General features: G+C 40.5%; 1 protein-coding gene across 2 annotated transcripts in view; it reads left to right on the forward strand.

Moving 5' to 3' along the window:
• Positions 1-14,390, forward strand: part of LOC101354201 (transient receptor potential cation channel subfamily M member 6) — a 127,813-nt gene that overhangs the window by 88,992 nt on the left and 24,431 nt on the right. Inside the window, exons 7-13 of one of the 2 annotated variants that reach the window (XM_023737744.1) lie at positions 644-759; positions 3,394-3,565; positions 7,857-8,025; positions 9,527-9,650; positions 11,234-11,306; positions 11,427-11,527; positions 14,016-14,150. In XM_023737744.1, coding sequence (XP_023593512.1) covers positions 644-759; positions 3,394-3,565; positions 7,857-8,025; positions 9,527-9,650; positions 11,234-11,306; positions 11,427-11,527; positions 14,016-14,150 — 890 coding nt within the window. Of the gene's footprint in view, positions 1-643; positions 760-3,393; positions 3,566-7,856; positions 8,030-9,526; positions 9,651-11,233; positions 11,307-11,426; positions 11,528-14,015; positions 14,151-14,390 lie in introns of those variants that run through there. The other variant, XM_023737745.1, reaches the window with a different exon arrangement.

Consider the following 14,390-nt stretch of genomic DNA (forward strand, 5'->3'; position numbering starts at 1 on the left):
TGTGAAGACTATTGAAACAGTTCCTATGAACCAAAGAAATGGGAAATGGGAAATCCTTGGGGCTCCCTTAACCAACACTCAGGGTCTGGCCTGATTCAACTACAACTCCTGTAGGGCCTGGTTACTCAAGGAGTGGTCCATGGACTAGCAGTGTCAGCGTCACCTGAGAGCTTGCTGGAAATGCAGAATCCCATGCCCCACCCCAGATCAGGGGAGTCAGATTCTGCATTTTAACATCATCCCTTCAAAGAAGCAAGGGACGCAACTCTAGGATGTTTTGCTGAGACAGTGAAGATAAGGGGGAAAATACTGAGAACATTTATGATGTCAGGGCTGGTCTTGCTCAGGAGGGGCAGTGCTCATGATATTCTGGTCAGAGAAGAGAAGGGTCAGAGCTCAGTTTGTAGGCAGAAAATTCCCAAAAGGAGGGGAATATTTTCCAGTAGAGAGGTCAGTGATAAAAGAAAGAGATGTTGAGAGGAAGTAGAGGGAGCCAAGATATCAGAAACGAATTCCTCTGTGCCAGCAGCTTTCCCTAAGATTGGCCTTTTGTATATACTTACTTACTTGTCTCTTTCTAGCAGCCACTGTGTTTTGCATGATTTGTGAGTTAAAATTTGACTTCTAAACTGGTTGTTCACAGGCGTGTCCAAGCATGTTGGGGATGCCCTGAAAGCCTATTCCTCGCAAAAAATCTGGACAGTTGGAATCCCTCCTTGGGGTGTCATTGAGAACCAGAGAGATCTTATTGGAAAAGATGTAAGTAGACAATTCTTTCACAATAAATGGAAATGAACCTGTATTCGACTGCTAACTTACCATCACAACTGAATGTCTCGTAAACATCTCAAATGTAATACAGGTAGCCCCTGACTGATGACGGGGTTCCGTTTCAATGACTCTGTCGTAAGTCGGTTCTGACGTAAGTCAAGTATCTCTCTCTTTTTTTTCAGTTTTCATTATTATTGTCTTTATTATTAGTATCTTTATAAATCTGATCTTTATTTGTCTTTGGGAGTTGGAAACATTACCTATAAACTTACAGATATATTTTAATACATACATGCATACATACATAAAAAATACACAAATCATAAAAATTTACTCCTACGATGAATAAAAGTTGGACAACATTGACATTTTGTCAGTTGCGGTAATAACTCCACTGTGGAAGATTCTGGATCATCCAGATTATTTCTGGGAATGGGAATGGCATTTCTATTCAGGAAATTAGTAAGAGTTGTCTGTAGGATCCTTTTCTTTTTTTCTTCATATATTTCACTGTAACATCTCACTGCCTCCTAAATCTGCCTATTGACTTTAGCAAAGTGATCAGTGTTTGGGTTCATGTTTTCAAGCAACTAAAGGCCAACTCCAGCTAATCCTTTTACTGTAAAATTTTTTGACAACTTCTTCCTCTTCCTCATTATTTCTTCCTTCTTCAGCATTTCTTTCCTCTTCAAAATCCATTAAGTCTGATCTGTCAATTCCCCTTCTTCATAATTTCTGAGCTGTTCCATATTGGTGATATCAAGTTCTAAATTCAGCATTCTTGTTGTCACCATATGGACGATTTTTCCACTGATCTCTTCCATCATATCCTGTTTAACTGCTTAGAGCATGTTCACGTAACTCAGCAATTTTTTTCCATATCACCTACATGCCATTTCCCTGTAACTTCCTCCGAGGAAGATGTACTAACTATAAGATGTACAAAAAGAAAAAAAAAATGATGGTTGTAAGTGTGGTTCTTCATAACTTGAATACATGGTAAGTCGGGGACTACCTATATGTCCAAAACCAAGCTCCTGACTTCCTACTACTTTCCTTACCCCATCTTAGAAAATATCAATCCCATCCTTATAGTTGCTCAGGACAAAAAACCTTGGAGTAATCCTGAAATGATCTTTTTGTCTCAATCTCACACCTGATACATCAGCAAGTTATGTCAGCTCTGTTATTAAAATACGTTCAGAATCTGACTTCCCTTCACCTCCACTGCTACTGAGGAGGTCCAAGCCACCATTATCTGTCACCTGGATGATTGTGACAACCTTGCCAACCTTCACCCTTGTCTCCTATATAGTGTATTCTCAACATGGTAGCCAAAATGACTCCTCTAAAATGTAAGTCAGATTGTGTTACTCCTCTGTACAAAACTTTTCAATGACTCCTGTTTCGCTTGGAGCAAAAGCCAAGGTCTTGCAATGGTCTGCGCGTAGTGAAGCTGGGGGCATACGTGATTATTCCTGTTTACTTATTTACTGATTCTTTGACCCTCTTGTTCTAAAGGGAATAGACTTTTCTAAAATGAATACTGATGCATTAATGTTTCTATTTTTAATACTAATGTATTTTTTAAATAAGATATTACAAAAGGTATACAGAAGATAACCACAGTTAATATATTTTGGTGTGTATCATTACTGAGTTTTTTATTAATACCAAAAGTGGATGGCTTTAACAAGCAGAAATTTATTCTCTCAGTTTAGGAGGCTAGAAATCTGAAATCAGGGTGCCAGCTCTAGAGAAGCCTTTCTCTCTCTGTCTGCTGTGGGAGAAGGTCCTCATCAATCTTCCCCTGGGTCTAGGAGGTTCTCTGTGCAGGGACCCCAAGTCCTAAGGATGTACTCTGTTCCAGGCTCTTCTTTCTTGGTTGTAATAGGTCCCTTTTCTCTCCTTTAATTTCTTGTAAGATAAAAGGTGATGTGGGCCACACCCCACGGAAACTTCCCTTACATCTGAATCAGAGCTGTGACCTGAGTAAGAGTGTAGCATCCCACCCTGATCCTCGCTAACATGGCCTAATCCTGCCTTATTAACAGATAGCTCACTCCTGAGTGGGGCCATAAGCCACAGGCACAGAGGCTAGGATTTACAACATACCACAAAATGGAGGATAATCATATCACAAAATAGAGGACAACCACACAATACTAGAAATCATGGTCTAGCCAAGGTGACACATATTTTTTGGGGGCACAATTTAATCCATAATGTATAGTAAAAAAATTATGTATGTAAAAAGAGTGATGACAGAAATTTACTGCTACAAATGTGCTTCTTCAGCTTAACTACTTATCATAGTATTTCTCCATGAGTGTTGTGAAACTTGTGTGATGAGTCTGTAGCTGTAGCTCATGTGCGTAATAGCTACTATGTACTACCTATGCATGGTAGGACCACATATTGATCCATTAAAAACGGGATATTATACTAAAAGCAACCTGATCCCTCACCACAGACAGTTGGAGAAGCACTGCCCTAAGGAACACATATATATTTTTTAACCTTGACAACAACTCTGCAGTCTAGAGAGACGGTTCTTGGGAGCAGCTGAGCCTGAGGAGTGATCTCTGGTTCTGACTCTCCCTTGTCCTTTCTGTCTCTCAGGTGGTGTGCTTGTACCAGACTCTGGACAACCCCCTCAGCAAGCTCACCACACTCAATGGCATGCACTCACACTTCATCCTGGCTGATGATGGGACTGTGGGCAAGTATGGATGTGAAATGAAGCTCAGGAGAAATCTGGAAAAATACCTATCTCTGCAGAAGATACACAGCTGTGAGTACCTGTGGAGCTCAGTCAACATGTCCTGGCTGGAGGAGTGTGGGGCAGGGGTGCGGGTGGGGCTGCTGTGAGCAAGGTGTTCCATTAACATCTGTACAGAGTGCTGTTAGCTGCCGTTGGATTGGACCCTCACTCATATAACCTCACGTGCAACAGAGTGAAACACTGCTTGGTCTTGCACCATCCCCGTGCTCTGTTTCGAATTGGACTTTTGTGATCCACAGGGCTTTCACTGGCTGATTTTCATAAGTAGGTTGTAAGGCCTTTCATCCTAGTCTGTCTTAGTCTGGAAGCTCCACTGAAACCTGTTCAGCATCATAGTAACACGCAAGCCTCCACTGACAGGTGGCAACTGCTCTTGAGGTGCATTGGCTGGGAATCAAACGTGAGTCTCCCACATAGAAGGTGAGAATTCTACCACTGAACCACCAAGGCCCCCAAGTCTGCCCCTGTCCTAGAGCAGTCAGAGAGATTAAGTTAATATACGTGAAAACAAGCCAGATGACAGAATATATAAGGTGGTACAGAATTGTGGGTGATGATTGTGAGAGAGGAAAGTCTTTGGGTGACAACATAGTCAGAGGAGGTTTCGTGGAAGAGTGGAGACTTTAGCGGAGGCTTGGAGAGTCTTAAGGTTGGATTAAAAACAAAAACAAAAACAAACCCATTGCCATCTATTTGATTCTGACTCACAGAGACCCTATAGGACAGAGTAGAACTGCCCCATAAGGGTTTCCAAGGAGCACCTGGTGGATTCAAACTGCCCGACCTTTTGCTTAGCAGCCATAGCTCTTAACCACTATGCCACCAGGGTTGGATGGATGGCAGGAAAGAGGAGAGGAAGTATCGATGTGGGAATGAGGATGGTTGAAGAGCAGTCAGGAGACTAGCCTGAGAAGAGTGGAGTATGAGCTTTGGTAATCATGAAAGATGACATTTCATAAAGGTGAACCCAGACAGAGGAGGGCCTGGAAACCAGATGGGGTTTTTAGAAATAGGGATTCTTTGAAGGTGACAAGGCTGTGTCATCCTCACAGTGGTATTCACAAGAACCATCCAGGTTCTGTTGAGAGGAGAGGAGAGGCAAGGGCCAGAGTCTGCAAACGTCCCTGGGCAGAGAGGTGAGAATCCTTTACAGAGAGGATGAGGCCTGGGTGCTGCTAGGAGAATGTAGCCTTTTAGTTCAAGGTAACAGAAGGTGAAGGAGTCTCTGGGTGGTGTAATTGGTTAACATGCTCAGCTGCTCACTGAAAGGTTGTAGGTTCAAGTCCACTCAGAGGCACCCTGGAAGAAAGGCCTGGTGATCTACTAAAAAACCAGCCATTGAAAATCTTATGGAGCACATTTCTACTCTGACACACATGGCGTTGCCATGAGTCAGAGTTCAATGGCAACTGGTGGTGGTGGTGGAACAGAAGGTGGGCCCTGCCCTAGTGCTGATTTAAATATTCCACAGAATATTCCCATCCTTTGGAGCAGTGAGCCAGGGAGTAGGAAATGCCCTTGAGGAGGCTGAGATTCTCTTCAGCTGTTGACCATTGACTGGTAAATGCTGAAGGTCCTTTTAGTTTTTGACTTTGATCCCCTAAGGCAGCAGAGTGTAGTAACACCAGCGATGTCATTTACTTCCTGTGACCTTGGGTGATGGAGTTAACATCTGTCAGACTGTTTTCTTAGACAAAATGAAAGGAATTGTCTATCTCTTACTGCTTTTCCTGTGAGAATAATAAAAGTAATAAGAGATATTACTTAAATGTACCTAGAATAGTGTCCATTGAGTAGGATGTCCTTAATAAATGTCTGTTTCTTTCTTTCCCTTTTTTCTCCTTTGTTACAGGGGTCATCTCCTGGTGGGGGAGGGAGGCAGGAACTCTGGGGGTTGTTGCCAGTTACTTAGAACTTAACATGAATGATGATTCTGAGGCTCAGTCAGGTCAGGGAAAAGGGAGAGAGGATCAGGTATGTGGTGTGCGCTAATCAGAGTGGTTAGGGGAAAGGAAGAGCGAGACGGAGGGGCAGGCTGGGCCAGGAGGAAGAATCCCTGTACAGAAGACCCATGTTGGGGTCTGAAATATGCATTACCTGAAATGTTGATGTTGTTGTTAGATGCTGTCGAGTTGGTTTCAACTCATAGCAACCCTATAGGACATAGTAGAACTGCTCCAGAAGATTTCCAAGGAGCAGCTGATGGATTTAAACTGCCGACCTTTTGGTTAGCAGCCTGAGCTCTTGACCACTTTGCCACCAGGGCTTCGAAATGTTGATAGGTAACCTCTATTGGGAGCCCTGGTGGCGCAGTGGCCAAGCGTTCATCTGCTAACTAAGAGGTCGGCAGTTCGAATCCACTAGGCACTCCTTGGAAACCCTATGGGGCAGTTCTACTCTGTCCTGTAGGGTCACTATCAATTGACTCGATGGCAAAGAGTTTAACCTCTATTGACACTGCTAACCACATGAATTGCTCAGGGTTCTATGCAGTACTATAATGTAAGCCCCAGGGAGCAAAGTCTTTGTCTTTCTTATTCCTTGCTAATTCCCCCTCACTGCATGAATGAAAGGAACTCTGAGCTGCATGTAACAGCAGGTGACATTTCTACTTTCAAAGACCTTGATATTTAGTGTTTAACTGGAAGATTTATGGAGGTAGTTCCAGTGGATTGGTAACACTTATTGATCTAAGGAGAACTGATATAAAAACAGCAAAAACAGTAAGTTAGCTATATATACCCACACACATACATGAAGAAAGAAAAGAAAAAAAAAGCCCCCAACAAAGACAAAATTCTTGTGTACCAAGGCTGATCTTTATACCTGATATGCTGCATTAAGGAGATTTACTACCATAGTCTCACCATCTGTCTATCAGTTTGTGGTACTCAGGTGGCTTGATGCTGCTACTCTGTTGCTATGATGCTGGAAGCTATGCCACTGGTATTTTAAATACTCATAATGGACAGGTTTCAGTGGAGCTTCCAGACTAAGAGACTAGGGAGAAAGGCCTCGTGATTTACTTTTGAAAATTTGCCAGTGAAAACCCTATGGATCGCAATGTATTATCTATTATCTGATATGTGCTGGAACCCTAGGTTGAAAGACATTCAAAATACACAGTGGCCTCAACAGTGGAGTAGAACCAATGATCATGAAGACGGCACAGGACGGGGCAATGTTTTGTTCTGTTGTAAGGGGGTCACCATGATTCAGGGCTGACTTGACAGCAACTAACAACAACAAACTACCATATTTATATTTGTCTCTGAAGTGGTCGATACTTAAATATTTTGATGGTTTCTTTTATTTCTTTCCATGTGGCCAGGGGAAGTGTCCAGATTAAAGACTGAGAAGAGATACTTTTTTTCACTGTCTGTATTGATTTTATTAGGAAGCCAGGCTTCTTGGAGTCCCTGGCAAACACTTGATGTTGGCAGAGGATACTTACAAAAAGAAGACTCACATCCTTAAGTTGCTGTAGGAATCTCTGGCTTCAGACATTTGAGATGTGACTGACATAGGCTTCTAGTGTGGTTTTTTTTTTTTTTTTTAAAGTAATATAAAGTCATGATAAGAAATTCAAACAGTGAAGAATGGAAGAGATGGAAAAATAAAAGCCTTTGAGGCTTGCCCATCCCTTCTTGTTCCTACATCCCAGAAATGACCGCAATTAAAGTTTATTGAATTGGCAAAATGTTGGTTATTTTTGTTTATGAGTGATGGATACCTTGGGATCCATTTTAACAGTCTGCTTACTTTTAGATATATTTGAAAAATTCCATAATGAAAAGTTGAAATTTCATATTTTGGAGTCCCTGGGTGGCACAAATTGTTAAGTGCTCAGCTATTAACCGAAAGGTTGGCAGTTCAAATCCACCTGGAGGAGACTCTGAAGAGCGACCTTGTGATCAACTTCCAAAAAATCACAGACGTTGAAACCCCTATGGAGCACGGTTCTACCAGTTCTACTCTGCACACGTGGGGTTGCTGTGAGTCAGAATTGACTTGATGGCAACTAGTACCTATATTTTAAAATTTACTGAAAACGTTTAACTGCCTTTTATCAGGTAAAAGCTTGAAGATACTCTCACCATATTTACGCAACATTTTATTTGAAACCCAGGCTCCTCACTTAGTCTTGACGTAAGGAAGCCTCTGTAAGGTAAGAGAGAGGTGCTAGGGCAAGTAATGAGCATATATGGTAATTGGAAGGCATGTCTGAAAATCACAATAGGTGATTGGCTGACATAGGGATCCTGTGTAACATTGTGGTATTGTTTGTGATCTGAAACAGGTACAAGACAAGGTGTACCCGTGGTGGGTCTGGTGGTGGAAGGAGGCCCCAACATGATCCTCTCAGTGTGGGAAACTGTGAAGGACAATGACCCAGTGGTGGTGTGCGAAGGCACAGGCCGAGCTGCTGACCTCCTGGCCTTCACCCACAAACACATAGTGGATGAAGGGTGAGTTGTTGCCTCCTCATTTTTGAAATCATGGTGACTATTCCTCTATTTTAGTTCTTTAAGCTGTGCATTTATATGAGTCAAATATCCTGGTAGTTCAGAAGTTGAGGCTGGAATTCATTTTTCACTGATTTTTGTATTTGTTAATCAATACCACAATGCCCTCCAGTGATGAGAGTTGCCGCTTCCTTAGTTGAAGAATTGCCTGCCTTTAACAGGGAAGTTTGAGGCCCATCTGAGCTGTGGGGAAAGACGCGTTGCTGGCGGGAGGGAGGCAGGAGGTGTTCATGTACTTGGCCATTGTAACTGAAACAACCCTGCAGTGAGTGAGGGGACCAGTGTTGACCCCCGATCGCCTTCATTTGCCATTATTAAAAAATAGCACTAATTGTTGTATTTATTTCTCCCAAATTTGGGGGAAATTGATATCCTGGCCATATATAGCCTATGTTGTGCTTATTTGAGGTTTTAATTATTTTCCCTTTTCAAATAAGAAGGTAGTTTTTCTCTAGCCATCCCTATATCCAGTGAGATTCTTCCAGTTTCATATTTCTACTGTGTAAATAAATATACCTATTGCCATTCAGTTGATTCTGACTCATAGTGACCCTTTAGGCCGAAGTAGAGCTGCCCCATAGGGTTTCTAAGGAGGGGCTAGTGGATTCGAACTGCCAGCCTTTCGGTTAGCAGCCATAGCTCTTAACCACTGTGCCATCAGGGCTCCAAATAAATATAGTGCCTAAGAACGAAGATGCTGACCTCGCTAATTTACTTAATAAACACTCAGTCACTGCTTATGTCATAACTGCTCTGGGGATCCTTTCCTTCTGATTTCTCTCCCTTTTGTGACCTCAGCCCTCTACTTCGCCCTTCTACCCCTTTCCCTATCCTTTCATACCTCTCCCCATCCTAAACGCACCCTAGTTGATTAGCTCTTAAAGATTTTGGGGTCTCAGATCTTTTTGAGAATATGATGCCCATAATTCCTGGAGATTCACAGCTCCTCCCTGAAATGTCAGCCCCACAAATGTATAGAGATGGTTACCAGGGGCGGGGGTGAGGGGAGAAGGGAGAGTCATTATTTAGGAAGCATTGAGTTTCCATTTATGAGGCTGGAAACCTTGACAACAGACACTGCTGATGGTTACACAACATGATTCATGTCACTGGTGTCACTGGATTATACATGAAAAAAATGTTGAATTGGCAAATGTCGTGTTATAGATATTTTATAACAATAGGGAAAAAAAAAAAAAAAAAAAAGAGCCCTGCCCCAGTGTCCCTCTTTTTGGAGTCCTGGAAGATCATTCCATTCTCACTTGGAAATTCAGCCTCTTCCAGTGCTGCTGCTTTTTGCTTCCTGCTCGCTTGCTCTCTTAGCTAAACTGACCATAGAAACCTTCTCAGTCAGGTGGGGTGGATGGGTTTTCTCGTACTGATGTTGCTGGCTTGTTGCCTTCTCTGGGTTATGTCCAGTCACAGCCATCTTTCTCTCTCCTAGGACTCTACGTCCTCAGGTGAAAGAGGAGATCATCTGCATGATGCAGAGCACTTTCAACTTTAGTCTAAAACAGTCCAAGCACCTCTTTAAAATTCTAATGGAGTGTATGGTACACAGGGATTCTGTGAGTATGAGTTATGGTTTAGCTGACTTTAAAAAATGCTGATTTCCAACAATTGTAATATTTTTATTTATTTTTACAATGTTTTAAATGGTCAACTTTTTCATTCTTAACTTGATTGTATGTAATTCTACTGAACTTGACCCTTAGTTGAGTAAACTTGGCTTCCTACTGATTGTTTCCTAGCTTTCAAATTCGAGAGCCTATCTGGGAAAAAGCTTGTAGATAACCTAGCAGTCAGGTTGCCGAAAAGCAATCAGATTTAGTGAAGATCACACATAAATATTTTCAGTGGGTAAGGGAGCAGCTCTATGTCTTAAGTGATCTCAAGTCTGTGGGGTTAGATAATGCTCATCGTAGTATCCTGAGTAAATCCTGCAGGAGGTCATTGGGGAGGTAATTGGGCAGTGGGAAATGTAAGAATATACCCTGAGATAGGAAATGGAGTCTGTAAACTGTGGGCTGTAAACATAATGTAGATTAAAGGGAAAGTTTTTAGTGTTATAGGGTACTTAGATCAAAGCACTTTTTATCAGTGATTTGGATAAAAGTTTGTTGATGATATGACCAGATAAATCTGGTTCAATGTGATCTTTCCAGAATTTGAAGGCTGGATCAAATTATATAAGATTATTGGTAATATTTAAACAACTGGTCTCAAAAAACCAATTGCACAAGTCCAGACTAGAGAAAATATGGCTAAATACGAAGATTAGTCAAAAAGTATTACTACTAGGGTTCCACTTCATACGTGCACAGGTTTATTCCAAACAAAACGTGTTTAAACATGTCTCTGTGGCTTCAGACAAGTTCTCTCGGTAATACATTTGTCTTAGTCTTATTAGTTATGTTGTTGTTAAGTGCTGTCTAGTCAGTTCTGACTCATAGTGACCCTACGTACAACAGAATGAAATACTGCCGGGTCCTGCTGCATCCTCACAGTCATTGTTATGCTTGAGCCCATTGTTGCAGCCACTGTGTCAATCCATCTTGTTGAGGATCTTCCTCTTTTTTGCTCACCCTTTACTTTACCAAGCTTGATGTCCTTCTCCAGGGACTGATGCCTCCTGATAACACGTCCAAAGTACATGAGATAAAGTCTTGCCATCCTTGTTTCCAAGGAGCATTCTGGCTGTACTTCTTCCAAGACAGATTATTCGTTCTTCTGGCAGTCCTTGGTAAAATGATACTTTTTGTGCCATGGAAAAAGAACGATTTTGAGGTCAGGGCTAATATCAAATTTTTAACAAAACTCAAGTGGACATCTTCCTAAATCATTGAAGCTTTGCAACAAGTTTATGGGAACGCTGCCCAACATAAGATAAACAACAGTTTTTAGGTGGATCAAAAGCTTTAAGGAAGGTCAAAAGACCACAAAGATGAGCCAGGAGAGGGAAGACAGCTCGGAAGGTTATGGTGACTATTTTTTGGGATTCCCAAGGGGTAATCTTGACAGATTTTCTTGAAAGACACAGGATGATCATGGGGTCTTATTTTGACGATGTTTTAAGAAAATTGAAAACTGCATTGGTGAGAAAAATGCCAGGAAAGTTGTGCCGAGGTGTTCTGTTTTTCAATTATTACAGATTACCATATTTGATGCTGATTCTGAGGAGCAACAAGACCTAGATTTAGCAATCCTAACAGCTCTATTGAAGGGTAAGTGTCTGAATAGGGTTACAATTGTTCCTCACTTCCTCTTTCCATATTCAATGGCACTTTGTGTTTTTAAGTAGATATTTTGAATATAATATATGATTGCTCTTTCTTTCACTCTAGGCACAAATTTATCAGCATCAGAACAATTAAATCTGGCAATGGCCTGGGGCCGAGTGGACATTGCCAAGAAGCACATTCTAATTTATGGACAACATTGGAAGGTACAGTGAAAACTAAGTTATTTGGAAAAAAATATTTTGTGTGTTGGTTTGTTAGGAAGGAGCAAAAGAGAAGATTGGAGGAGAGTTATATTGATTTGGGAGAGGTGTAGGAGTAGCATCTGGGTGGCTGGGTGCCTAAGGATAGATAAAACATTTTTCTCATCCACTTTGCCTCTCCGAAAACATTTTTTCTCTGGTCCTGCCGCCTAATTAAAGCTGAAAAAGGAAGTTAGGGGAAGGACAGAATGGAAGGATTTTTAAAATTTATTTGAATGGGAGGATTTTTATATTGTTATTTAAGACAATGTTTCTCTTATTTTTTACATTAAAATGTAGTAAGTGGTCATAATAGAAATTAGAGAAAAGCAGAAAGAAGAAAGATATCACAGAGTTAATGATAATAACTATCACATTTCATTATTAAAAATTAAAGTTGTGACTGTATGCCATAGGTATATTTAAAACATGAATTTTTATTATTTTGGGGTCAAAGTAGTACATGCCCATTATTTACAACATCAAAATGTACTAAAGGACTCCAAAAAAAAAAAAAAATAGGCATTCCCTGTTCTGTTGTACCCAAGAGCCAAGCACTTTTGATATTTTTTTTTACTATTCTGACATTTATAAATCTCCAGAGTTCTAAATAATAAGTCATATTGCTGTCTTCTGGATCACCAGTCTTAAAGACCCCTCAACATTTTTGTCTTGTGGTTGCCACTGCTATAATCTAGATCAGTTGCCTTCTATTCCTGGTGCTCTTCAGTCATCCAGGAATCTCCCGTCATTATCTTGGGAATTCCTTTTGCCTCTCTCCTGTGCTAGATCTCCTCCTGTTTTCCCATTCCGTATCTTCCTCTTTCTTGGTTTACTCCTTCATTTTAATGGCGAACATCCTTGAGTAACTTTCTGAGGAAGGGAGTATGGTAGATAAATATTTTGAGTTGTCTGAAAGTATTTATTCAAGAGTGGGAATAATTTTTCTTCAGAAATTTGAATCCCTAGCTCCCAGAGCCCAGCATTGCTTTCTGTTTTCTGATCCTTTGTTTGAGACTTTTTTTCTTCTCTGGAAATTTTTAGAATATTCTTTTCGCCCCGTGTTCTGAGATTTCACAATGATGTGTCTGTGAAACTGTTTATATTCATTATGCTGGGCACATGATTTCAATCTGGCACTCATGTGTTTCTATTTTATAGGATTTCCTCTCCTCTATTCTCTCTGTTGTCTTTCTGGAATTCCTCTTATTTGAATGTTGGATCTTGTGGACTGCTCCTCTAATTTTCTTATCTTTCTCCTCTTAACTGCCATATCTTTTCTGTGGTAGGTTTTCTCAACTTTCATTTCCAAGCCTTCTACAGAGTCGCTCATTTCTGGTAGCGTACTATTAATGTTTAAGAGCAATTTGTTCTCTGATTGTCCACCCTCCCCTTCTTTTTTTTTCATAGCATCCTGGATACAATATCTTTTTTTTTTTAATAGTCTCTCTGAGGATGTTAATGATAGATAGCTCCTTTGAAACTTTCTTTTTCATGTGTTATCTGTTTCTTCCTAGTGGATTTTCTTTTTTTGTCTGGTTTTTTTCACGTTCATTATTTAAGAGTGGAGGTTAGAAGGCTCGTTAGAAGTTCTGAGCCTGTAGGTGGAGGTTGACAGCTTTGAGCTTCACAGAAGGATGATATAGCTGCCATTTGCTGGGGGGAACCCTGATGTCAGCATATCTCTTCTCTTATATTGGTCACATTACCAGAAAGGACTCTTCTAATTCCCTTTCTGGAAGGTAAATGCCTTGCTGCTTGGGTTATGGGAGTGAAGTGGGGAAAGACAACTGGGAAGGTTTCAACACTGAGGCTTCAGCATGCATTTATTTGTTTCATCCTGGTGCTCCTAGAATTTTGTGGTATAGATCTGATTTGTTCTTGACTTTTTCAGCTTTCAGTATTTGACTTTCTGGGGACTACTAAGTCAATCATCATTGACCACCTGCTTTCCAACTTCCAGAGTGTTGTACCTGTCTCCAGTCTTGTTCTTCTTGACCTTGTGGAGTAATTAAGACACACACACACACACACAAAAATCCATTTACTGTAGTTCAGTGGAGTTTTGGGTAGGCGTAAAAGTAGATGATTGTGTTCAATTTACCATTTCTACCCAGAAGTAAGGTACAGTTTGAGTGGAAACAATGTTAAGTTAAAAAAAAAAAAAAAAAGAACCTTGGATTTTTATTAGTATTGCATTAAACCTGTACATTAATTTGGGAAGCATTGAAATCTTTACAATAGTTGATCTTCTCATCCAAGAACATGCCATGGTTCTTCATTTATTTAAGATTTTTTTATGACTTCATTTTTTTTCTCCTCTTGTGACTTTCTTAGTAAGATAGTATTTTATATTTGTCGGTGTACTTTTGAATTTAAACACATGTAATTCTTTAGTTACTTATACTTTCTGAATGCTCTTACATTTCTTATTTATTTCTACCCCCTGAAGCCTGGCTCACTGGAACAAGCAATGTTAGATGCTTTAATGATGGATCGGGTAGATTTTGTGAAACTCTTAATAGAATATGGAGTGAACCTTCATCACTTTCTTACCATCCCCCGCCTGGAAGAGCTCTATAATACCGTGAGTATGGAACAATTTCATCAATCAACTCCTTAAAGATTCATTTATTAATTAGCTTAAGATTTAGCGGTCTCCTTGAATGTTCATGTGCTAAAAGAGTTTATAGAGAGATAGACTTCCCAACCAAAGAAGAAACATTCTCATCAATTCCATTTTATTCTATGGCCATTTCTGTATTTCCCATTTTAATAAAACATGCTTGAAAAGCCCACTGAGGTACTGAGTCATTACACAAAATAG

The sequence above is a fragment of the Trichechus manatus genome, unplaced genomic scaffold, assembly GCF_000243295.1.
Source record: "Trichechus manatus latirostris isolate Lorelei unplaced genomic scaffold, TriManLat1.0 scaffold00107, whole genome shotgun sequence".
Lineage (NCBI taxonomy): Eukaryota > Metazoa > Chordata > Mammalia > Sirenia > Trichechidae > Trichechus > Trichechus manatus.